The sequence below is a fragment of the Pseudorasbora parva genome, chromosome 10, assembly GCF_024679245.1.
Source record: "Pseudorasbora parva isolate DD20220531a chromosome 10, ASM2467924v1, whole genome shotgun sequence".
Classification (NCBI taxonomy): Eukaryota; Metazoa; Chordata; class Actinopteri; order Cypriniformes; family Gobionidae; genus Pseudorasbora; species Pseudorasbora parva.
In genome coordinates this window covers 44,017,474-44,045,381 of record NC_090181.1, presented here as the reverse complement: position 1 = coordinate 44,045,381, position 27,908 = coordinate 44,017,474, and the positions used below count along the sequence as shown (strand labels likewise).

Here is a 27,908-nt window from a genome sequence, read left to right as displayed (position 1 = left end):
GTTTCAAAGCAGCTGGACTTTGTGCAACAGTGGCAGAATCCATAATCAGTGACAGTCAATGTGCCTGTTCCACTGAACAATCTGCTCATCAAGCAGGCTGTTGACCAAGGTGTTGCTCCTCGCTTGCTCAGCTGTCTCCAAAAAGGGAAGCATGTCTACTGCTTGTACAGGCAGGGAAGGTTAGACCAAGGTTGTGAGGTTGAGAAGACCAAGAAAAGGAGCACATGTGTATCAAAGAGAAAACTACCTCAGTTCAACAAACAACCACAGAAGACACTGACAATCAGTATAAAGGAGCAGAAGTTAGTCTCACTCAAAGACATGGCCGAGGCACATAGGAGTATGGACATTGCTAAGGAGCGGGGTATGAGTATCCGGCAGATACTTTCTCATGATGTGCTTTCAGCATCTCCCCTGTTTGATGGTGACCTTCCAGCTCATGTCAACAAGTCAAAACTTGTCAGTGAGATTAAGCCTCGACTTGATCTTACCCAATGGAGTCCTAAATCTACTTATGCCACTCATGTTGCGGTAGACTTCATGTTGAAGATGCGACAGATGCCTCTAGCACAATTGCCTACTTTAGGTGCTGTCATTAATGCCATCATCAGCACAACATCATCCCTCTGCCAAGGGCCAGAGCTCATTCATCTTGTAATGGATTCCTACATCGAGATGTCCCTGAAAGAAGGGGAGCACATGCAGCGTACAGCCTCATAATTTTGGGAGGAGTGCGCCCATTTAATCTTCCAACAAACAGCAAGAGTATATAAACAGCTGCTTACCTCTCCTCAGTCTCAGATGTTCCAGCATCCCACCACTTCCCAAAAATCCACCTTTTATCTAAGGTACCTTGCGCTACATAATCATTTAGTAAATCTGGGGGTATATCACAGCTCGAGTTGAAGCTGCTTCATCGAGCCCCTCATCAGTATAGATAGCAAGCCAAATAAGTTTAACCTAAATATCTTAAGATTAAATGGGCCAACAAACTTGTTAAAGCATCCATCGACATCATTGACATGAAGAGACACACACCCATCCCTCAGCAACTTGACAAGTTCTGGGCGTCTGAGGAGAACAAGCGAAAACTGTTAGCTCGGTATATGGTGTGCAATCGCGCCAATGACAATTAAACTGCAATTGTCAGCTCTATTGTCATTGAAGATGAGGTGCTAACCAGCAAAGGCAGCTGGTGGTGAAGAGATCCCAAACCTCTTAAACTGGATTAAGGAGGCTGATCCCAGGTAGCTGGTGCATGTTGTGGTCTCACATCTGGTGAGAGTTGTCATATTCTCCAGTGATACAGACATGTTTGCATTGCTTCTCCACTATAGCCCACACTTTCAAGAACTCAGGATGAAGGAGATCTGGCAGCAGTATGGCACTGGTGAGAGGCAGCAAATGCTTTTATTCCATCAAGAGTCACTTGACAGAGCAAGATGCAGCTAAGTCATTTGATGAAGTTCCGGAATTGATGTTCTCCTTTTCATAAGTAGTGCGATCAGAGGCCACATTCAATGAGGGGCTTTTCTGGTTCATACGACATGCCACTTGCTTGCAACTTTGGCACACCCCTGTGTTTACTAGTACACTTGGGCTACACTTCCCCATACACCACACCTGTCCCTAACTTTACCCTTGAACTTCCCCATACCACCACAATTGTCCTTAAATTACCCTTATACTTACCCATACCACCACACCTGTCACTAACCCTACCCTTAAACTTACCCATACACCCACAAATGTCATTAACTTACCCTTATACTTACCCACACCACCACACCTGTCCATAAGTTTATCCTTAATCTTACCCATACCAACACACCTGTCCCTAACTTTACCCTTAAACTTACTCACACCACCACACCTGTCCATAAGTTTATCCTTAATCTTACCCATACCAACACACCTGTCCCTAACTTTACCCTTACACTTAGCCATACCACCACACCTGTCCCTAACTCTACCCTTAAACTGACCCACACCACCACACCTGTCCCTAACTTTACCCTTACACTTAGCCATACAACCACACCTGTCCCTAACTTTACCCTTACACTTAGCCATACCACCACACCTGTCCCTAACTCTACCCTTAAACTGACCCACACCACCACACCTGTCCCTAACTTTACCCTTACACTTAGCCATACAACCACACCTGTCCCTAACTCTACCCTTAAACTGACCCACACCACCACACCTGTCCCTAACTCTACCCTTAAACTGACCCACACCACCACACCTGTCCCTAACTCTACCCTTAAACTGACCCACACCACCACACCTGTCCCTAACTTTACCCTTAAACTGACCCACACCACCACACCTGTCCCTAACTCTACCCTTAAACTGACCCACACCACCACACCTGTTCCTAACTTTACCCTTAAACTAACCCATACCAACACACCTTTCCCTAACTTAAGTCTTAATCTTACCCACACCACCATGCCTGTCCCTAACTTTACCCTTAAACTAACCCACACCACACCTGTCCCTAACTTTACCCTTAAACTGACCCACACCACCACACCTGTCCCTAACTTTACCCTTACACTTAGCCACACCACCACACCTGTCCCTAACCATACCCTTAAACTTACCCATACCCCCACATATGTCCCTGATTTTACCCTTAAACTTACTCATACCCCCACACATGTTCCTGATTTTACCCTTAAACTTACTCATACCACCACACATGTCCCTAACTTTACCCTTAAACTTACCCACACCATCTCACCTGTCCCTGATTTTACCCTTAAACTTACTCATACCACCACACCTGTCCCTGATTTTACCCTTAAACTTACCCATACCACCACACCTGTCCCTAACTTTACCCTTAAACTTACCCATACCATCTCACCTGTCCCTAACTTTACCATTAAACTTACTCATACCATCTCACCTGTCCCTGATTATACCCTTTAACTGACCCACACCACCACACCTGTCCCTAACTTTACCCTTAAATTTACCCAAACCACTACACCTGTCCCTAACTTTAGCCTTTAACTTACCCATATCCCCACACATGTCCCTGATTTTACCCTTAAACTGACCCACACCACCACACCTGTCCCTAACTTCACCCTTAAACTGACCCACACCACCACACCTGTCCCTAACTCTACCCTTAAACTGACCCACACTACCACACCTGTCCCTAACTCTACCCTTAAACTGACCCACACCACCACACCTGTCCCTAACTCTACCCTTAAACTGACCCACACCACCACACCTGACCCTAACTTTACCCTTACACTTAGCCACACCACCACCCCTGTCCCTAACCATACCCTTAAACTTACCCACACCACCACATCTGTCCATATCTTTACCCTTAAACTTACTCATACCCCCAAACATGTTCCTGATTTTACCCTTAAACTTACTCATACCACCACACCTGTCCCTAACTTTACCCTTAAACTTACCCATACCATCTCACCTGTCCCTGATTTTACCCTTAAACTTACTCATACCACCACACCTATCCCTATCTTTACCATTAAACTTACTCATACCATTTCACCTGTCCCTGATTTTACCCTTAAACTTACCCATATCCCCACACATGTCCCTGATTTTACCCTTAAACTTACCCATACCCCCACACCTGTCCCTAACTTTACCCTTAAACTTACCCACACCACCACACTTGTCCCTAACTCTACCTTTAAACCTATCCATACCCCCACACGTCCCTAACTTTACCCTTAAATTTACCCATACCCCCACACGTCCCTGATTTTACCCTTCAACTTACCCATACCCCCACACGTCCCTAACTTTACCCTTAAACTTACCCATACCATCTCACCAGTCCCTAACTTTACCCTTAAACTTACCCATACCATCTCACCAGTCCCTAACTTTACCATTAAACTTACTCATACCATCTCACCTGTCCCTGATTTTACCCTTAAACTTACCCATATCCCCACACATGTCCCTGATTTTACCCTTAAACTTACCCATACCCGCACACCTGTCCCTAACTTTCCCTTAAACTTACCCATACCACTACACCTATCCCTAACTTTACCTTTAAACTTACCCATACCATCTCACCTGTCCCTAACTTTACACTTAAACTTACCCATACCACTACACCTGTCCCTAACTTTACCCTTAAACTTACCCATATGCCCACACCTGTCCCTAACTTTACACTTAAACTTACCCATACCACTACACCTGTCCCTAACTTTACCCTTAAACTTACCTATATGCCCACACCTGTCCCTAACTTTACCCTTAAACTGACCCACACCACCACACCTGTCCCTAACTTTACCCTTAAATTTACCCACACCACTACACCTGTCCCTAACTTTACCCTTAAACTGACCCACACCACCACACCTGTCCCTAACTCTACCCTTAAACTGACCCACACCACTACACCTGTCCCTAACTCTACCCTTAAACTGACCCACACCACCACACCTGTCCCTAACTCTACCCTTAAACTGACCCACACCACCACACCTGTCCCTAACTTTACCCTTAAACTGACCCACACCACCACACCTGTCCCTAACTTTACCCTTAAACTGACCCACACCACCACACCTGTCCCTAAATCTACGCTTAAACTGACCCACACCACCACACCTGTCCCTAACTCTACCCTTAAACTGACCCACACCACCACACCTGACCCTAACTCTACCCTTAAACTGACCCACACCACCACACCTGTCCCTAACCTTACCTGTATACCACCTCAATATCAGTAAAAGTGTTTTACAATACAATTTGAACACAATAAGTACATTGTACTCATTTTTGTTAAGGCCATCTAGTTAAGGCTATCTAATGTAAAGGGGGACTCTTAAAACCCCCAAACCCTCCATATTCGTTTGGTTTTAAATAAATACAGACTTTATAGTCGAGGAAACAGAACTGCTCCCTCTCCTTTTAACAAATTTATAATGCAAAGTGTAATACTCAGGGTACAAGAGGAAGGTCTCTCTGTAACAGCTTTAAAAGAATGAAATTCTTTGCCAGAGTACATTATTGAAATGAATACCGTCTTTTCCCTGGTAAATTTAATGTGGCTTGTCAATCGTCAATTTTGGAAGCACTAGTATGTGTTCTTTTTGTCATCTTTATCTTTAAATGTTACTACTTGTTTTTTAAACATTCAGAAAACACACAAAAGTAATGTTCCCATATTGTCTATAAATGATCAAATGGAATGTTCCCTTAACAAGAAAAAAAAACTTTAATTAAACTAGACATTTAGAACATTCAGGGAACATTCAGAAATATATTTTTAATATTTTAATGGGAATTTTATCAAAACATTCTTTGAATATATTAATGTTGAATGGGTCGCTTTTGGATTTTATTTTAAAGGAGAAAACAATTTTACTAAGATCATATTACGGCTGAAAACATTGAGAAGATCAGTTTTTACGTCTCAGAATTTCTAGAATTATGGCCCTAAAAAAAAACCTCATACAAAGATTGGTTTGTTTGGTAAAAAATAAATGCAAAATGTAAGTTTACTCTGTGTGTTACATTAAAAACTATGATGGTTAAACCACACAAAAATTATTTGACATATTTCCTATGACTTTATACACAAATAGCACATTACTGCATGATTAAATGATAGTGGAAATATGCATAATTTTCTCCTGTAGTTAAATTAGATACAAATCAATAACAAACATTTTTTATGTCACCTTTAACAATTAATTCATTGATTAATCACTGATCTGATTTAATTAAAACATGCACTCTACAAAGTTTGCCCATATCAGTTTCATTTATTTATCTTTTAGTAAACTCAAATGTGTATGTGTGTAGGCAATGACAAGTTGCTGAACCCCTAAAAAGCTTACAGTGATGATCAGCTTCTCAGTTTCCTGGCCTGAAACTGAGCCCATATTAGTTTTGTATTGACCATCCGCACGGTATGGAAGCTTGTTTCTGCCATGGAATAAAAAGATTAGAGATGCAGTACACTCATGTGTTTGTGAACTCAGACATCAGTCCCGGGAACACTTTAATTTTTCATATTCAAATTCAGTGTGAGAGCAACAGATACAGAGAGGAAGCAGAAAAGCGTCACTGAGGCTTTAAGGATGAGCTGGGTTATAGTCACACAGAGAACCAAACACGCAGCGAATGACGTCAAGGCCTATTCACGTGGAGTAACACAGCTTAAATGAAGAGATGTGACAGAAGAACCCTCTCAACTCGTCAGGCTCGTGGTCTCAGCACAGCGGTTTGCCATGCCTCATGTTCAAAGCACACTTCCGGCCCAGGTTCGCCCCCTCCATCAGCAGGTCGGCCAGCCGGTCCAGGCCCACGCAGACGGTGAGCGGGGCGAAGAGGCCGTACAGACCCCCCAGCATAATGCTCAAGGGCCAGCCCAGAACCAGCAGCACCAGCAGCCACACGACGGCCCAGAAACACGAGCCACACGACATCCTCAGCTGCAGGGAGAAAGACACTTCTTCAGAGACACTGCAGAAAACAATCTGCTTCTGATCAGGATCAGGAACACAATCTGCCTTCAGAATATGAACACATCTCTGAAAGTTTCAGGGCTAATGAGAGGGGAGAGTGAGATACAGGGTTATATACCCCCGAGGGACTGTTAGTTTTCAAGATTTCATGAAGTTTTAGTCATTTTTGTTGTGATTTTGTCATAAAAAAAAGCTATTCATAAAAATAGTGGCAGATACTATTTGCACCTCAGTGTTGTAATACATTACATGGGTTGCAATAATAAAAGATTGTGAAGTATTTTATTTATTAAAATTACTAAATGGAGCCACCTTATTGAGACAGTAAAGCCTTTCCAACCCCTAACACTTTATTATTAAACACTCGTTAGACACATTATTTCCACTTTCCCAATATTTTCTTCATTTTTATTGAAAATAAATGCCTTTCCGATGTGATATGTGAAAAAGCAGATTCGAACTCGGGTCGATTGGCGTGAACATTGAAAATAACTGTGTTTATCTGAAAGAAGGATGTCATATACACCTAGGATGGATTGTGGGTGAGTAAACCATGGGTTAATTTTCATTTTAGTTTAATAACCCTGGTGAGATCAGTTTCAGGTGCGTCAGTAGCTCATCCATCTTAAAGCCTTCCCTGTGTTTGAATCTAAAGCTCACCGTGACGTTGATCTGACGGAAAAATGTGAAGTTGCAGCCAGACTTCTTCAGATTCACAGGAGCGCTGGCAGGAGAAACCAGCTTTCAAAGAAAGAGATCAGGCACTACGCCAGCCTCACAAAGTCTGAGGAACCTGAAGCCTTGATGGAGAGCATGTGGAGTACACCGTAACCCAATTATCAATATGGCGATGTTAAAGGTACACTATGTAACTTTTAGCCCTCTAGTGGTATAAAAACAAAACTGCATGCATTTTGCGGAATAACTTTGTTTTGGTTGTGCTTTGGCTGTGTGAATATGATCCGACTGCTCATAAAACATTCACTACTAGAGATATAACCAGGGGCAACTTTCCCAAAGCTAACTATGGTCCGCACTTACCAAAAGATGGACCTTGCAACCATGTGACCCTAGACCATAAAAGTTTTTGGAAATTGAGATTTATACACCATCTTAAAGCTTTCAGCTGATGTATGGTTTGTTAGGATAGGACAATATTTGGAATCTGAGGGTGCAAATAAATATTAATATTGAGAAAATCACCTTTAAAGTTGTTCAAATTAAGTCCTTATCATTGCATATTACTAATAATACTGCACTGTAAAAAAATTGTTGCTTTTTGTTGGTTTAACTTAAAAAAGTAAGTAACCTGGTTGCCTTAAAATTTTGAGTTTATTGAAATTAAACATTTGAGTTGATACAATGAAGGAAATTTGTTTAATAAATAGAAACTCAAAATATTATTGTATCTGAACCACATAACATTTGATAAATCATGAAAATATCACAATTTGGCATGTTTCACTGCGTCATCAGAAATAAAACACACAATTACCCAACATGCTTACAAAATCTTTTAATAATTTTTTGATAAAGGTTGTCGAATCTCAAAAAATGTTCATTGTATTAATTTAAATTTAAATTAACTCAAAATGTTAAGGCAACCAGGTAACTTTTTTTCTAAATAATTTTTTACAGTGTACTTTTCATATACTTACAGTAGGAAATATACAAAATATCTAGATGGAACATGATCTTTACTTAATATCTTAATGATTTTTGGCCCAAAAGAAAAATGGATCATTTTGAGACGCAGGACTGGGTTTCTGTATCTGGGTCACACATTGGCTAACGATGCTTTTGGGAAACACACCTCAGTTTAGGGTGAAAGGATCTCAAACTGACTAGATGAAGACATTACTGGAGCTTTACCCCTTTAATAATAATAGCACTTCCTTGAAAATAGGGCATTTCATATAGTGCCTAATGACACAACTTCTGACTTAAAAAATGTATTAGTAAATGTTGAAATTAACATTAGTTTCAAATTGTGCAGAAGTACTGTTTACTTTTAGTTTGTGTGAACTAAACCGAGTTGACCCTTATTTTAAAGGGGTGGTTGATTATGATTTAACTTTTCTAACTTTAGTTAGAATCTATATCTATAAATATATCAGTATAGTGATGGGGACACTGTACAGTCAAAGAGCACCGTCCTTCAGATGAGACGTTAAACCGAGGTCCCGACTCTCTGTGGTCGTTAAAAAAATCCCAGGATGTACTTCGATAAAGAGTAGGGGTGTAACCCCAGCATCATGGCCAAATTTGCCCCGCTGGCCTCTGTCCATCATGGCCTCCTAATCTTCCCCGTATCCTGATTGGCTTCATCACTCGGTCTCCTCTCCACCATAAGCTGGTGTGTGGTGAGCGTTCTGGTGCAATATGGCTGCCGTCACATCATCCAGGTGGATGCTGCACATTGGTGGGGGTTGAGGAGATTCCCCCTTCAATGTAAAGCACTTTGAGTGCCTAGAAAAGCTCTATATAAAATTTAACAAATTATTATTTATTATTATTAACAGTGTGTAATGTTGCTGTTTGAGCATAAACAACATCTGTAAAGTTACGACACTCAAAGTTTAAAGCAAAGGGAGATATTTTCTTTTACAGAAATCTCTTTCTACAACAATTGGTTGGGAGGGACTTCACAAGCTTCTTCATGGTTTAGTGACATCACTAACCCTAAAATTTAGATAAACCCTGGGAACACGCCGGCCATGTTGAGAAGAGGAAGAGTTGTTGTAGTTGAGCACATTTGGCAGTCGCTAAAGCTGTCGTCCGTCTTTCACATTTATTGCAATACAGTACAAACACAAATACAACAGCATGTCATAAAAGCAAGACGATAAGTTATAACTGTAATTAAACTAAACTATTCTGTTCTCTCGTCATGCAGCAGAAATTGTCTGGCTCATCTTACAACAATTCCCACATGAGTGATTTATAGATTAGCATGACCAAATATGCTAATCAATGACTTTAAGACCGTTTACTCATAAATTCATCAATTATTCCTTCAGAAACATCCGCTCTCATTCTACATGTTGTCACTTCTTCTTGAGTCTCTCCAACATTGTCCGACTCCGGTTTGAACATAAAAGGCTGAACCGTGTCTGATATTTTCAGTGTGTGTCTGTGTGAGGTAATCGGAGCTGCTAACATGAGCTCCGCCCTCTTCCTAAAAGAGGCAGTTGAACAGCAGCTAATTTGCATTTAAAGGGACAAAAAACGGCATGTTTTTGTTCACCCTCAAAAGTTACAATTTGAACTCTACGAAGTCGACAAAGGTGGTGGCCCCTTCACCATTTTTTCTCTTATCAGTGCGAAAGAGACTCAAAATACTACATTGATTTTGGTAATTCAGGCAAGTGTTATACATTATAATCTGTTAAGTTTCTTAAAAACAAAATGTGATTTTTCCAAAGTAAGGAAAACAAACATGATCTGCAGCCTCTCTCGATGAAGTCCATTCTGATTCTCTTAAGAAAATGAACTGTAACGTAGTGAATACTTGTCACACAAACATGAGACACATGTCTAAAGAAATGTTGAACTGTCAGGTATAAATCATATAAATCAGATCAAAAACAAATGTTCTGTGTTTATGTAATGTTTGAAAAGAGATATGTCAGTCTTTCACAAGCCTCTTCATTAGTGTTAATGTGCCCATGCCCACGAAGCGCGCATCCTTTTGAAAGTCAAATACTGATCTGATCAACACGCACATCAACTCAAATAAACACATCGAGAATAGTGCATGCACTTTACATCATTTTGAGACACGGTGAGGAGGAATAATCCTGGAATAATAAACCTCAGAAGAATTTGGCACGATCTGTTTGACGTAAGGTGTCGTAGGGATTCGTAAACAATAATGGACGTCGGGACGCAAGAATCGATCGTTTCATCTCGTATAGTGTGTCATAGCATACGACAACCGAATCCGCGTCTGCGATAGTTCACGACGTCATGACAGAAAGACTAGCATGTTTAATTTTTTTTTGCGGTCCTTCAGGACGGGTTCCGTCACGTGTGACGCTGACCAACCGGAGCACAGACAGTTTTCGTACACAGCTTTCAAACACGGCGAAACGCATGAGAGATGACGGAGCCGCTAACTTTAGGTGGAATTATAAAATGGAGGAAAGGTTCGTGGAGTTGTGGCAATAGTATTCCTGCCTGTAAGATGTGTCATCGACGGACTACCACAACCGAATAAGAAAAAAGGTTGGCGAACGATAGCGGAAGCCCTTCAGGAACCTGGTTGGTAACGTTACTGGAATGTAAGCTTAAAAGATGTTTTACAATACGTTGTGGTGGCAAGCTATTACTACTGGCCAATAACTAAATATTTAAAATAATGAGAACAATATTTGACCTCAAGTTCTCTTTGGAGGATTGACAGCCCATAGTGTCCTCTTCCGGCAAGTCAGGAACATGTCCTTTGTTGGGTTTTCTTTCTATTTTTGCGCTTTTCTAAACATAAAACAGCCAAAACACGCTGCTTCAGACATCATTTGTTTACGCTCTTGTTTCAAAAAGTCGATGACATCACGCACGTCGTGACAACAAGCGATGATTGGTCGTGTAGCAACGTGTAGTCTGACATGTTTCTAGTCCAGGACACGACAAGATTTTAGGAGTAAAAATTGCGTAATCTGACACAGTGACTATCGTAACAGACAAAAATATCTTGTAGGCTGAACCAGGCATAAGAGTAACTGATCCAGCCAAGGATTGTGAGGCAAGTTTATTCTGTTAGTGTCTGTGAATATTAAACCACAAAAGACCATTTAAATATGAATCCTGCTGCAACAAAATTACATTATGTAAAATAGCCTTATGTCACATCAATAAAGCTTTTATTTGCAAATTTCTGCTCAGATGTTATAATATAGAACCAGTCAAATGTGTTCAATAGGCTACTTATAGCCATTAAACCGTATTTTGTTTCATATGTGTGTGTAAATAAATATGAACTACATTGTTTTGTTTTGTATAAATTTTATCTATGTTAATAAATGTTTCATCAGCCAATTTCCGGGATTTAATTATAAGAAGTAAATATGGCAGACAACAGCCTATAATCGGCACCGGTGCAATCATTCATTGCACGTGAATTGGAGCGTCTCAAAGTAACATTACTATTTAAATTATGAAAACTCTCGTGCTCATGCATTTATTTGACCAAAAATAAAATAATTTTTTATACTGTAAAATATAATTTATGTGATGCAAAGCTGAAATTTCATCAGCAATTACTGAATTGTTTCAACCAAAAATCCTGAAAAGGGTATGACAGGTTATAAAAACTATTAAGCACAGGAGTTTCCAACATTGATAATAAATCATCATATGAGAACAATTTCTGAAGGATCATGTGACACTGAAGACTGGAGCAATGGCTGACGAAAATGGTTTTACATCACTAAAATAAATTAGATTTTAAAGTATATTAAAAAAGAAAACTATTATTTTAAATTGTAATAATATTTCACAATATTAATTTATTTTTGAAATAAATACTCAAATAAATACTGTATATAATTTAAACATAATAGGCGTATATGCAATTTTGTTCACATGCTGAGCAACATCACCAATCATGTTTCCTGTTAAGAGTGGGCATTATATTACGGTTAATACAACAGTTGATCCTGTTATCAGTATCCTCACAGATCACCAGTTTTATTGTCTTTCTTTTATCGCTCAGATTTGAGAATCACAATGACCTGATACTGGCCCAAACAGGACATTCTGCCTTGGCACTCCCTTTATATTTGTTAACTATATTCTAAATAAACTACAAAAAATATATTTCCTTTGTCCTGTTTCATAGCTCCCTCTTGCATAACTAATTCAAAGGTAAGTTGTCAGAAGAAGAAAAAAAGCACAAATATCAGAGCACGTCAAACCTTCTAAAGGGCCTAAACTGCCTTAGACCGGTAAGAGTTAAAGGGTTAGTTTACCCAAAAATGATTTCATTAATTCCTCACCCTCATGTTGTTAAGACACCCGTAAGATCTTCGTTCATCTTCAGAACACAAAAGAAGATATTTTAGTTGAAAGCTGATGGCCGAGAAAGGCTTCAGAAAGGCCTCCATTGACATTCAGTCCATGTTTTACTCACCCGACCCATAGAGGCTCTAAAAATGTCGTTATCTCACTGCAGTGGCTGTACAGTTATGTTACTAAGCGACGAGAATAGTTACTTTGATATTTTTTTGCGCACAAAAACTACTTTATCCACCATGTTATTGTCTTCGGCGTATGCCTCGGACGTGAACTCACGAAGCACCACGACGCATGCGCGAGAATATGACGCAGTCCGCCGTTCGGACACCTGACCCAGGAGCGAGGACGTTTGTTTACCAGCAGAGGAAGGGAAGACACGCCGTATCTAAGCTGTTGAATTATACACTGATCGTGCTTTACATCATTCGTATATATGTCAGATGATTTCTACGAAGAGGAGGATTTGCATTTTTACAGATAATGAAATAGCAGAGATGGAGGCGGCTGCAACATAAACACAGCCACAAGCTAACGTTACTGTAAAACAGAGAGTAATGGACCTGACTGGGCTGTGATGAATCATTCATAGTCTCATGTTTATATAGTAACTCAGTAATATAGTAAATAATGTACTTTACATATTCATCCAAAGCATTATAGCATTTAAAAAAATGAAATCATATACTACATTGCTGTATCGTTGCTTTATCCTTAACGATCTCCCCTTTACGATTCCACTCATACTCTTTGTTTTGTAAAAACAGGCTGGGCACAGCTGGTGATTTCAGATGTCTTCGACGGTGACCACATTTGAAATCATCTGGTGAAAAAGGTGCACTGCACAATTTCAACTGCTTGACGTATCGAAGCGGTAAATCAACATCCCGATGGACAGCCAGCAGCCATAGCTTCATGCGTTCAGTATCATTCCATGGGAAATAGTGAAATGTGAGCCGTTCATTTCGCGGATTTGATAAAGCACTTTTACGCTTACATGGTCGATTCTCACGGTTCGGGTATCCAGGAAATGCACACTTTAGCTGCCCCCATTTTGACCACTAGGCCAAGAACTAAAGCATGATCAGTGTAGAATTCAAATACGGCGCGTCTTCCCTTCCTCTGCTGGTAAACAAACGTCCTCGCTTCCGAGTCAGGTGTCCAAACGGCGGACTGCGTCATATTCTCGCGCATGCGTCGTGGTGCTTCGTGAGTTCACGTCCGAGCCATACGCGGAAGACAATAACTTGGTGGATAAAGTAGTTATTTAGATTTTTTTTGCTCACAAAACCTATTCTCGTCGCTCAGTAACATAACTGTACAGCCACTGCGGTGAGATGGACTTTGTATCGATGTTTTTAGAGCCTCTATGTGTCGAGTGAGTAAAACATGTACTGAGTGTCAATGGAGGCCTTTCTGAAGCCTTTCTCAGCCATCAGCTTTCAACTAAAATATCTTCATTTGTGTTCTGAAGATGAACGAAGGTGTTACTGGTGTCTAACGACATGAGGGTGAGGAATTAATGAGATCATTTTCATTTTTGGGTGAACTAACCCTTTAATATGCAATAAAAATGATCTGTAGTGTATTTTGAGCTACAACTTCACATACACACTCATATCATAACAGACTTATTTTACATCTTGTAAACCCTTTAAAGTGTTTCCAGTGCATATGATACGCAAAAACCAAAAACCAAAAGTGGTTTTCACAGCAATGGCTCAGGAAACCATTGGCTTTTAAAAGAACCTTTTTTCCCTCTTAGTGTGAAGAAGAGATTTGCACAATCTACACTGAAAGAAGCCCTTTTCCCAGTATAAAGCATGGTTTGTGAATGGCTTTAAATACATTTTTATGCAACCACACAAACAATGCCAGTAAAAAAAAACCTTTAAGAGAAAAAGTTTAATTTTTTTTTTTTTAAATAATTGTAAGAGTTTTGATTAAGACTTTTACGCACTTAAATGATGTGAACGAATTAAAAACCAACATTAATAGTATTAAAAGAAAACTGTAAGAATATGCTTTTTGTCAATCTGAAAGCACATGATCAGTGTGTGGTAATAACTGACAATAAAACCACACTGGTCTCATGCTTTCCTGTCATGTTCTGCTTTATAGTGACACAATCTGTTTTTTTGAGGCCATTTACAATAAACATTTTGCAAGCTGATGAACACAGGACACAGAAAACACATTTCAAATCTGCATTAAAAGTTGGATTTGTCTTATCCTGTTTTGGTACTGACAAAAAACTGCTAGTCTTGAACTCTTTAAAATGAAAGAACTTACTGGGAGTGTTTCTGGAGTTGCGTAAAGAAGTCGTCTTTGAAAGGTCTGTTAATGTTTCCTGGACATCCGAAGCAGCCGACGCCAGAGACCCTGATGAAGACAGCCGTTTCCAGCAGCGCCGAGGACAGATGCTCAGGAGAATGGACGTCTTTCACGAGTTACACAAGCAACACATTCATGTGATCCACGCTCAGATATGGGCTCAAGTTCACCCTTCACACGACAGCCTCACTAGTGTTAACTAAAACCAAACCACAACTAAAACCATAACAATGCTTTTTTGAACTGAAATAAAATATAAAAACTTTGAAAAGTACTCATTCTAAAATAACGCAAACTAAATTAAAAATAAAAGCTAATAAAAAAACTATATAGACATTAACAAAAATGACAAATAACAACACAATTACTAAGTTTAAATGAAAACAGAGGTCTAAGAGCTACATTAACAAACTAATACTAAAAAACAACTGAAATAAAATAAAATTGAAAAAGTTATTAAGTTCTTTGAAAGGTTCTCAAATAAATCAAGCTAAAAGTTAATCAAAAGTATCTACACATTTAAAAAACGAATAGAAATAAAAAATAAAAGAACTAAAGCTTAAAATGAAAACACAAAACATTTCTTATTTTCTAGTTTAAGTTGAAGTACTACAATAAACTAAACCTTAAAAACTATAGACTGTTAAAAAACAAAAAAGGGCAAAAACAAAATCACTAAAACTTTTAAATGAAAACGCAAAATATTTCTAATTTTCATTATGTTTGTTGCATGTATAAAATAACTCAAACTAAGCTTAAAGTTAATGATAAAAATATAGACATAAAAAACACAAATATGACAAGAAATTGCTGTTTAAATAAAAACTAAATATTTCTAATTTTCCTTTAGTTTAAGTACTAAATTAACTAAAACTCAATTTTTTTAGATACTAAAATAATGAATTGTATAAAATTTTTAAACATTTTTACAACAATCAAAACTAAAATAATAAAAACTATGTTTAATACTTCAACTAAACTAAATAAAATGTTTTCATTTAAAGTTAGTCATTTTCTTTTTTGTTTAGTTTAAGTTAAAGAACTAAAATAATAAACTAAAAATGAAAAACTTAAAAACTACAGACAATTAAAATCTAATAAAAATGGTAAAACCAACAACATTACTAAAACTTTAAATAAAAAACTAATATTTCTCATATCCATTTAGTTTAAGTTAAACTACTAAAACTAAACTTTAAATGAAAACAGAAAATGTAACAAAATCTAAATATGAACACAAACTATAAAAGCATATCAATGATAGTGAAATATCAGAGTTACAGGATAACGGCAGTGTCTAATGGAAAACTGGCCAATGCACTGCAAAAAAAAGAGAGCTTTGCTTATTTAGTATTTTTGTCTCATTTCTAGTCCAAACATCTAAAAATAAGCAAAATAATCTTAATTCAAACAAAAACAAGATCATTTTTCTTACCCCATTGGCAGATTATTTAGCTTATTTTAAGTAAAAACTCTCTTAATTTTGAGTTATTTTTCCTAAAACAAGACCAATAATTTTTACTTGTCTTGTAAATGTTTCTTAATGTAAGAATTTTTAGATATTTTGACTAAAAACAAGACAAAAATACCAAGTAAGAAAAGCATTTTTTGCAGTGTGGGAACCAACAGATTCTGATTTTTAGAAAAGAAAAAGCATGATCTAGAGAAGTTTGCAGTTTTAATTAAATTTTATTAAAAAATTCCTCTTACAAAAGGTAAATTATCATTTCTAAAAAAACAACGGGCTCTCTAGGGCTCTTGGTCCTCGTCACTGTCCCCGCTGTCGCTGTCTCTACCGGGGTGTTCAGGCATTTTGCCGTGATCTTCCTCCTGCTCCTCCACCTCATCCACAGCCATCTTCTGCTCCTCCACCGCCATCTTCTTCTGCTCCTCCTCCACCACCGCCATCTTCTGCTGCTCCTCCTCCACCACCGCCATCTTCTGCTGCTCCTCTTCCTCCGGGGCAGTCTGCTTCTCCTCACTCTGACTGCGAGTCTCAGGACGCTCCTCATCGGCCTTCACGGGCGCCTCTGATTTCCGCACCTGACGAGGAGGATCCAGGATGTGCTGCTGCACCGAAACAAACAGAAAGAAGAATCAAACATAGTATTATAGGGGTGGAAGGTGTACTGTTAGTGAACATCCAGCTGGCAGCAGCGTTAAGATGAATATGTAAATATATGTGCTACACTCTTTCCCCTCAATAATAAAGGGCAATGAGAAAACAGCCGTTCAGAAAGCATCTGATCATGGCGATGTGGATATGTAGGCATGAGCTCTTCAGCTGTCCAGTCACGTCTCATCATGTTAGTTATACAGAACTTTATACAATAGATTGATGTAAAGCAGCAGCTGTACAGTAGCCTGGATGCCAGATGAACTTAGCCCCGCCCATAACATTTGTGGTCGGCAAGTTCGGTCAAGACTTGATCGGTTGTGGAGCAACTATGCTTGAATCAGAGCTGTTCAACCAATCAGATTGTCAGTGCGGGATTTATACGATGATGGACAGATGATCAACAGTAACGTACAAACATAGAGGTCATGTCTCGGGTCCGGTCATGTTTTAACATGACAAACCTCACGTCAGCCTAATAAATGATCATGTATGTTACAAACAGTTGGTCTGAAGAAAAAGGCAGATGGGCAGAATGAAAACGCAAATCTCTGACAGTAGGTGGTGCTTATGGAAAAGCAGAAATACAGCGGTTACCCTGGCACACAAATCAGTGCTGTGCTCATAAACACTTCTTTAATATCATCATACAGACATCATACAGAAACAAGCGGATAAGAAGAAGCCATTGAAACTTCAGTTCCCTTGCAGTACATTCTCAGTTATGCACTGCACAGTTATTACTACAGTTTCTGCATGTAATGTATAACATGGACATTGTAAAATGAAGTGTTCCCAAAGACTATAGATATTGAAAGATGCTTCACTCGTATTACTTATCGTGTGCTGCAGTTTCTCCCCAGTTTCATTTGGTGGAATAAGTCCCGCCTTCTAAGTAAAGGAGCCAATCAGTGATTGGTAAAGTCATTGCATCACTGCAACTGCCGTTCCCATAGAAACCTGAAACTCGCACCTGCTTTAAAAAGAAGCTTTTTATCGCTATTTGAGCTAGGGCTGCGATAAATCTCAAATAAAACCTCATGCGATTTGGCAAAGGCTGCGATTATCGCATGCGCAGCTTATCATTGCAGCACGGCTGTGATCAGCGCCAGAGGGCGCTCTCGTGCAGGCTACTCCGAGTATATGCCGCAGAAGTACATAGCTCACGTCATTCAAGGAAATCCATGAACATCATACTATCGGTGAGCTGAATAAACATTAAAACGCTTTGATTAAACATGACTAAATGCTTCTCATGATGTTTGACCCGTGTTGCTTCTTTCAAATGCATGTTATAAGCAACTTGCAGTGCTTTCAGATGGCAGCATTTACTACTGATCACAGAGCCGTCCTACACTGACAAACTGGGCTTAAAAGATAATCGCAGCCTTCGCGATTTCATATTCACGATCAGTCAAATCGTGATAAGCACGTTTTCATGTAAAATGTGATTTATCGTGCAGACCTAATTTGAGCATAAGAAAACATTTATGGGACAGCTCATGTCAGATTGTGTTGCTGATTTTAAATAAGTAATTGAATTGTGAGTTCAACAAGCACTTTTTGAGATTTCAGGATTCCCTCATTCAAATAGATCGGACTGGATGCCTGAAAGATCTGCCCAGAGGCGTTAACATGGCCACCGAGTCAACAGACTTTGCTTGAAAGAGACTTTGTTGTTACCAATGCTTATTTTCTCCTGCCATTTTTGCAATACAGTTACCAAAACTGGATCGATTCGATTACGATTTATTTTCAAATCAAATAAAATGCCCGCTCACACCAAGAATGATAAAGATAACAATGAAAGGTATTGCTCTACAACTCCTTCTAAGACTGGCAAAGGCTAGAACCAAATGGTTGAATAAAGTCGTTATTTGTGTTTGTTTTTTGTTTACAAAAAGTATTCTCACCACTTCTTAACATTAAGGTTGAACCACTGGAGTCACATGGACTATTGTAACGATGTCTTTATTACCTTTCTGGACCTTGAAAGTGTTCATTAAACAGCTGACTATGGAGGGGTCAGAGAGCTCCCGGATTTCATCAAAAATATCTTCATTTGTATTCTGAAGATGAACGAAAGTCTTACGGGTTTGGAACGAAATGGGGTGAAGAATTCATGTCAGAATTTACAATTTGGGTGACATACCCATTTAAAGAATTAAAAATGGATGTTAAAAATGCACGCTTAAAATGGATGTTAGTATAGTTATCGTTCTTGGTGTGAATGGGTCATTAGTTCATCATTTACCATTATATACAAGATGGAAAACAAATATCTTACTAAAGAACATGTCAATTGTGTCTTTATTGCGTTAAGTCATGGGACACCAATTTGTGCTCTATTCATGGAAAGGTCTGACCTGTTTTTAAGCTCTGCAGATGAGAAATACCTCTGAAAGCTCAAGCACACTTACTTGTCTGTACTGCTGCGTGCTCTGAATCATGTGCATGTACATGTTGTAAACCAGGTTAGCCATCTCTGGCATATCCTTGATCACCTGATCAGGCTGAGCGGAACGCTCCTCCGTCTAGATGGAGAGAGAGAGAGAGAGAGAGAGAGAGAGGCTTCAGCACGTTTTTCCAGGAAACAAAAAATCTCTTTTGCTAGGTCACAAGGCTCAAATTAGAAACATTTTGCCAACACACACACACACACACACACACACACACACACACACACACACACACACACACACACACACACACACACACACACACACACACACACACACACACACACACACACACACACACACACACACACACACACACACACACACACACACACATACACTTTTTATCTTCTCTAAGAGAAACAGTGAGATGGAGAGAAAACTGACAATCCAAACCTACTGATATAAATGTGATGATACAAAGACTGAATTAAATTCACACACTCGAGTCAAAGCTTCAGTGGAGCACACATTGTTCACACAACAGCTGAATGTGGCCGAAATCTGATTGTACATCCCATTTCTAAAATAAACCCCACACCAAATTTCTAGTTTCAATCTGAAACCTCACATACTGTATACCTGGATGTGATGCCTCTTTTCAGTTCAAGTTAGACGGATGCAATAGAGTACAACAGTTCTGGAAGTAAAAACTTCATTCATTCTCTCCATAGGGACTTTTTAACGATAACTAGAAAACCTTTTAAGACCTACTGTGAGCTCAGAGGTTGTTAATCAGTGGTTTAAGCTTTTATTGAAGCCCTAAGTCTGCATTAGTTCAGCCTATTGGTGAACAGCTGCATTTGTGGTGAAAAAATGAACTGAAAAACCATGATGCTGTACAGAAAATACAGAGTAAATATGTAAACACTTTTTTTAGCGCCGGCGACTCCAATGAAGCACCATAAATGACACAATCTAGTCGCTACACTCTCTAAATACTTAAAGGGCTACTTTAGCGATTTTTGGCCAAAGGCCAAAGACTACAGCCAGCAGATGAGCTATTTCCACATGTTTTTAACCCACGCATGGGTGGTGGGATCGCACTCTTAGCTCAGCTCGCAGCTGCAGGCATTCAAATAAACAGAGCTATGCTGGGCAATGTAAGTGTTTTAACTTCTCAAATTAATTCCTATGAAAGTTAAGGTTTCAAAGGCATGAACTGAAAACGCTCCAGACTGAACACGCGCTGTGAATTTATGCCACGAGTGCGGTCGCGTTTACCTCAGCTCTCACCACGAGCACATTCATCATGGTAAATGTATTCTTACTCCTGCAGCGTTAGTGCTGTGACACTCGCGCAGCGACTCACTCATTATATTGAACAGACACGTTCAGTATTTAATTGTAGTGTCTTCTCCAACTCAGTCACAGTAATCTAGTAGCGGTGGCTTTGGGAATGGCCTCGTAGGGCAGCGAAGCATTCTGGGAATTGTAGTCTTTCATCCCCATGAGACAAAAATACATTTTCTGTCTTTTCTCAGTCTAGAAAACACCAAATTCAAAAATAATTTCACATTTCTACTACATTGATGACCAGTTTAAATACAGAATCATCTTCCCAGCGCTGAAGTACCCCTTTAAATATTTGCATAAATGAGCATCATTTTAAATAGTTGTATATTTAGAAACATGCTCATTTCTAATCTATATATATATATATATCTCCATGTTTTGTACAATGCTTTAGCAAAGAGGTAAATAAATAATGCACTCGACTGCAACTGAATGATTTCTCAAACCATTTCCAAAACTCCAATTTCTCCTGCGACCCAAAAGCCCAGCTTTAGCAAGAGCAATGGTGAGGCTGTGGGTTGTGTGTATACTCACAGAGCTGTAGTATTCATGGGGCCGGATGTGCAGCTGCAGGGGTCGAGCGGTCAGCTGGCTAAAGGCTGGCGTCAGCTCATAGCAGTTCTGGAAAAGAGACACTCGAGCAAATATGTAGAGGCCGAGCCTTGCACGAGACATGGCCACAACCAGACGCCGCACGTCTCTGCGTAGAGAGGAAGCAGAAAAACATCAGTTACTTCCTGGCCTTTAACAAATATAAGGATCAGTCCTATTTTAGTATCACTGATATACTACAACTGTATTTTTACATTTTCTTTCCACTTTAATGTTAGTTTAAGTTTTTTACATGTCAGAGGGCTCGACATTAATGCTTGTCTCTGACAAATGGATGTTTTGATGGGGCAAGTGAAAGACAATTTTACTTGCCCAACAGGACAAGTATCCGGATTAAAACGCCAATAAAAAATAACAAGGGAATCACTAAAATGCAAGAATGATTCTGCATTCATTTAGTGTAAGTGGCGCTCGATAGTGGATAATAATACATCACGTATAATGAACTGACGTAACAAGGTGGTGCTGTTGACGCTCACGCAACCTCTCGAGGAGAAATGGAAACAAATGAGCGCCGCTCACACAGAGATACTCAGTAACACACTGCGGTAAATGTGGAGCTTTATATTTATAACATATGACACAGTTAAGCAACATCACATGACCAAGAGTGCTGAATACACCATGATTGAAAATGTGACACTGATTTCATATGACAGTTCCATAAACAATAAATAAACATTAAGTCACAAAAGCGGTCAATATTGCATCTAAAATCTATTTCAGCAGCGAAAATCGTTCAAAACAAAGATCATAGCAGAACCATAACGCATCTCACAGCCAATATGTGTGTGTGTGTTACTGAATGATTCAGCGTTTGAATGAATCGGTTGAGTCAGAGATTCAGTGACCTGTTCCTAAACGACTGCCTCATTTTGGAATGAATCATCTGTTTGAACGAACCGACTCAATGACTCAATCATTCAGACGGTCCCCTGCTGCCACCTACAGGTGGTTCAGCTTCAAGTTTTAATATTCTTTTCAACATTACTTATATGTATATACAAAAAATATTTAAAACAATCTCACAACATTATTTAATGGTATGCGATTTAAGATGTCATTTTCTAGTGTAAATTAATTAATTTGATTGGTAACAGCCTTATAGCGTCTATTGTAATTTAATTTACTGATCAAAATTAAGAATACAAAAGGAAAGCTGAAGCATAGCCTTTATTTAAGATTAGGGAAAAATGCCCTTTATAAAAGGTAAAAATATCACAAATATGCAGATTTAAATATGTCAAAGCTGCTTCAAAATAAATAATATTTACAACACAAAAACTATATATAATTTGTTCCGGACAAGCTATTTTTTTACTCGGACAAGTAAATGACAGATTTACTTGTCAGAAGGACAAGCACGTGAACATGCTTAATGTCGAGCCCTGTGTCAATATAGTATTTTTAGGAAAACTGATAGAAAAGGAACAAAGGCGCTAAGAAAGGCCACAGGGCGCTGCATTACGCCGAGCCGTCTTCATGCAGGGGTTTGCTTTTGCATGCAGAAGCTGCTTACCAGACATTAGGTAAATAGCGCTGCAGTCGCGGATCCATGATTTATTAAGCTAGCAATCAAATTTTTTAAGCTTATTTTTCCAATTCACTGCTCACAACTGAAAGCCGAATTCAGAAATCACCTGTGTGCGTCAGGAAGGCAATAATATAGTACTAATAAATAAATAATGAAAATGAACAGAGTAGCAGGCCAAAATCGGGTCAGGTTTTTCTTTTTAAAATATACATTTATGCACGCCGGGTTCAGGTAAGAAGGGGTTCGGGTGAGGTCAGATACAGGTCTTTGGATCTCTCTATGAGTCAGTCCTAAAATGAGTCCAGAGTACAACAATCTATTTATAAAAAAAATCACTTTTTCACGTGTAGCTAAAACTTTAAACATGACAAATGGTTTTCAATATGTCTTGGTCTGTTTAAAAAGTGATTTGTTTTGTTACATTAACTACATTTTTAAACAATTCAATGGTTTTAAATAAGCCACATTTGTCATTGTAAAGTTATTTATGGTTTCTTTAAACTACATTTAAAATTTAACACGTTACATTCATTACTACACAACTACAAAACATGATTTAAACAAAGAAAGTGCTCACCTCAAATGTCCTACAGCTTTAGTGCGGACCAGTGAGAGGATGATGTAATCGTTCTGTTGACCCTGAAACCTGTCCACCGTGGTCACCTACAGCACAACAGAGAGTTTTAAAAACAGGTCATCTCAGGCTCTGTTTACACCTGGTATTCAGATGCGTTTTGGTCGATCAGATGACAAGTACACGAGGGAGACTCATTCCCGTCTACACCTGGTGTTTTAATCCGTCTCTTTTGTCCATTTTCAACCACTTCTGTACTGATTTCTTCAAAGGGAGGGTCTATGGGTGGGTTAATGCATGCCATTTTCTGATCTTTCGATTTAATGGACAAAATATGCTTGGGAAATGTACCTACAAACACGACTAGAGACGACGGAATAACACACAGAGAGAGCATAAGCTTTCCTTTGAGCTCTGACAGACACAATGTGAGTGTGTGTTAGAAAACAGGAATGGAGAGGGAACATTGTGCTTGGGACGTTTTTCCATCTTCAAACCAAACTTGGGTCTCCAGTCAACAAAGTTTAAATCCGTCTGGCTAGTGCTCTTAATGTTTCTGCATTAGGTCAGCAAGCGGAGAGTTGGCGTCTTTTGTGGGTGTTCAAACACATTCGACCACATGAGCGTTTACAATACGAAAGCAATCCGGTTGAATGCGTTTTCCGTCTACCTCTGGAAGTCTGAAAGTGGACAAGCTCAAAAACATTTTAGACCCCATTTACCACATCTACTTGTGATCCGATCTTAATAAGATGTAAACAGGGACGATGCAGGTTGGCAGACATCAAGACTAGCACTTAAAGGGATACTCCACCGTTTTTTCTTATTAAACTATGTTATTCCCTTAACTAAAACGAGTTGACACACACCTCTCTCGTCTTAGTGCGTGCTCTTAATCTCTCTGACGCGCGCTGACATTTTGATAGCACTTTGTCTGTATGGTGTATCAAGTATGGTGACACAAAATAAAATGTGGCGCTTTTCTAAGCAGATTAAAAAGGAGAACTATAATGTATGGCGGAAGAGCACTTGTGAGAGTACTTTGACTGGGCTCGCCTGAAAAATTGAAGTCAAAGTACTCTCACAAGTGCTTTTCTGCTACACATTATAGTTCTCCTTTTTAATCTGCTTAGAAAAGCACCACATTTTATTTTGTGTCACCATACTTGATACACCATACAGACTAAGTGCTATCAAAATGTCACCGCGCGTCAGAGCGATTAAGAGCACGCACTAAGACGAGAGAGGTATGTGTCAACTCGTTTTAGTTAAGGTAATACCATAATTTAATATGAAAAAGCTGCGAAGTTTCCTTTAAAGAAGGTTTAAAACTGTGTGACAAGATTCCTGTAGTTATGGACTGTCACCATGGACTGTTTAAGTGCAAATCAGATTCAAAACTGACACACATCTGATAACCCCTTTCGACTAGAATGGTTCACGGTCTGGATCCAGAGCCTGTTCTCAGCCAGGCGAACTGAAGCCAGACGTGAACCGGCCGTGCGTTTTCACAGACTTGAGGAATGAAAGCTGATATAAGGCTGCTATGTGTTGTAAATATGACCATAACCTTCTGTACTGCAGTTGGACGGTTCGAGAATGGACACAGATTGGGAAAGGGGGTACGAATGTCGGAGGAAAGAATGTGTGTATCGCAGAAACCGTGATCAAATCAGCAGGATAACGCTTCTGAGAACACAGGAGTACTAAGTAAAAGAGTCATTTCCATGATGACATTTCAATTACATTGTTTCACTGCATATTTTCACTTCAAAATCAGGCAGTCGAGATGTGAACCAAGTCTGGTCATGGCATAACAGCTGACATCTGATAGCAGTGACAGCGTTGCATTTCCTGTGGCTGAGTGTTAAAATAGTCTGGTGTCTCATTATAATTCTGCTCTTCCTCGGTCACAGTTGCTAGAGCGCTGCCCCTCAGCAGATGGTGTCCAATGTGAAATTTATCAGCGAGTCTCGGGGAACGTGGACACGTGCTCTCTGCCCGCTGAAAACATGATGTGCATACTCAAGTGAGAGTGGCCCATTTCTGTACTGAAGAAATGTTAAATGCTAATGAGGAACTGGGCTGATCTCATCCGCACCCAGGGCGTCCAGTTAACCCCTGAATGCAGATGACAGTCCTTTACACAACATGCTATAAGACCTATTCAGCTAAATTCTCTAGGAGACAGCCACCGATGTTTATCAAAACATCTTAAAAGGACAGAAACAAATAATAATAATAATTCTTACTCTTATGTTTCACTACTAGTGGTCCACACAGTACAAAAATCAAGTTCACTGAAAACAAAATTGGTGTAAAAACAAAGTTTCCCCTCAGAAATTTCTGGTAAAAATGAGCTGCAAGTCAGTTCAGTGCTGATTCAATTCAGTTCAAATGATTTTGATTCAGCTATACAGCAGCTCTACAGAAGACAATTGTCATACTGCTCAATTTAAAGTATTTTTCCAATCCAGTTGTGTCAAAATTATAATATTACTGAATGTTAAGCATCACATTAAAAGACTTTGAATGTAATGCTCAAAAATCATGTAGCCTGGCTCCGCCCTCCTATGCACGTCCTCTTAATTCTCATTTTCCTTCAGCACGTTATCTGGGTTTGGGGTATATTCGCTGGTGTTCTCCGGCCAAATTTGAAACGGTCCAACCAGCGAACAGAGGGAGTGCCTGAGAAAGATGATGTTGTGCGCTAGTTTGAGTTGTAGTTCAGTAATGGCGGCGTTGTGGCAATGCTGCCGAATATCCAGAAGACAACGCTGGAACAAGAACAATCTTTGCTGAGTTTTGTTGGTGGCCATGATGTTGTGGCCTTCCTCCCCACAGGGTTTGATTTTTCCAGCTCGCTGCGTTAGTTGTGAAGGAGTTGGATAAGGCGAACGCTAGCAATACGTCACGACCAAACGTTAACAATTGGTTATGGCAGATCCAATATTTTGCAACTTCAAAAGAGCACCCGCCTTCAAGGAAGTTAACACTTGTCAATGGTAAGTGGCTAGACTCTCAAATCATGTGTATCATGGACTAATTTTATGGCCCCATTCACTTCCACTGTACAAGAAAAAGCAGGTTAGACACTGTTTTACTGCTAGATGTCACTTATTCAAAACAATAACAAAGGCGTAGTTTAATGACGCCACGGATGAGTGTGGAATCATGGGAGTTGTCATCTTCACCGCCACAGCCGACGGGACTCATGTTTACGCATGAGCGAACGTATTAAAGTTTTATTAACGTTACTGTGGTATGAAGCAGGCTGGGGCCGAGAGCCGTGGGATCGGAACGAGAGCATTGGAGCGAATGCTAATGAGAGACAGATACCTGCGCTGCACACCAGCCTCGAGCCCGATGGAGGAGCGTCGGAAGGATATAAGGAGGAACGATGACAGTAAAGGGCGAGAGAGGACCAGGCCCGGGACATTCTACATCACGCTTTTTATTATGCTTATATGCTGTAATTGGCCGCAGTCCCTTCTTTCATTACGTTGTTTATGTCTATTACATTTAAAGTTGCATTATTACATTGGCAGAGTTCTGCTTCCTTCTTCCCTGAACTTTATTAGTTGTTTGATCACTTAAAATCACATTATTTTAACTTATTCTAATGAAAAAGGGGCAAAAGCTGAAGTACTACTCATACAAATGACTTTATTTGACAAATTAAAGTTGCAGGGTAACGCAGCACTGTTTGACTTGGTCAAAACAATCATAAAAAATATTTTATGTTAATCTTTACATTTATTTGGTGGCTGGTATGAGACTTTTTACACATTGCAGTAAGCTAGAACACTATTAGAATATTATTAATAAAAGCTAGATGACTTTGTTGCTAAATGGCATGCATCTAATTGTAATATACACTCCCCATCAAAATAAAGTCATCGTTTAGATTTAAATAGGTATGGAAATTCATTGAAAGTCTTTGGGATGTTCTGGAGGAGACTTTACAGAGTGCTGGACTCTTGCATTGCAAAACAAGATCTTGACCAAAAATGTATGCACATGCCAAAAACCCTCAAAGAATTTAAGGACTAAACTCAGAGGTGAAAATGATCCTTCATGCTCCCTCCCAACCATTCGTTCAGTTTGAGCTGATGAATTTTGACATTGTCATCCTGGATTATTGCCATGATGTGTCATCCTACTTTTTTAAGAAATGAAGAGCTACACACTCCATCAGTGAGGGTTAGAAGAAATGTTGCCTAACACATAACATGCTAGAAACATAATAATCACTGCAATAATGATCAAACAAGCGATTCAAACTATAAGACTAAATGTGTTTTAGATATTTTAATGCAAAACGCGGTACATATTGTGCCTTTAAATTTCTCCCTTTGTGCTCCAAATAAGTCATACGGGGTGAGTAAATGATGACTTTCCTTTAAATCGAGTTTTCCAGTCAACCATGGAGAATTCATCTTCATGATGTGTCCCACAGGCAATGAGA

The 27,908-nt window shown here is 39.3% G+C and overlaps 1 protein-coding gene across 1 annotated transcript in view; it reads right to left on the bottom strand.

The window, feature by feature from the left end:
• Positions 1-16,525: 16,525 nt before the first annotated feature.
• aqr (aquarius intron-binding spliceosomal factor) overlaps positions 16,526-27,908 on the bottom strand; it is a 79,483-nt gene continuing 68,100 nt past the window's right edge. The window contains exons 32-35 of the mRNA XM_067456225.1: positions 23,444-23,529; positions 21,255-21,420; positions 19,386-19,499; positions 16,526-16,919 (exon numbers count right to left, since the gene is read on the bottom strand). Coding sequence (XP_067312326.1) covers positions 16,599-16,919; positions 19,386-19,499; positions 21,255-21,420; positions 23,444-23,529 — 687 coding nt within the window. The 3' untranslated portion in view covers positions 16,526-16,598. The remainder of the gene's footprint in view (positions 16,920-19,385; positions 19,500-21,254; positions 21,421-23,443; positions 23,530-27,908) is intronic.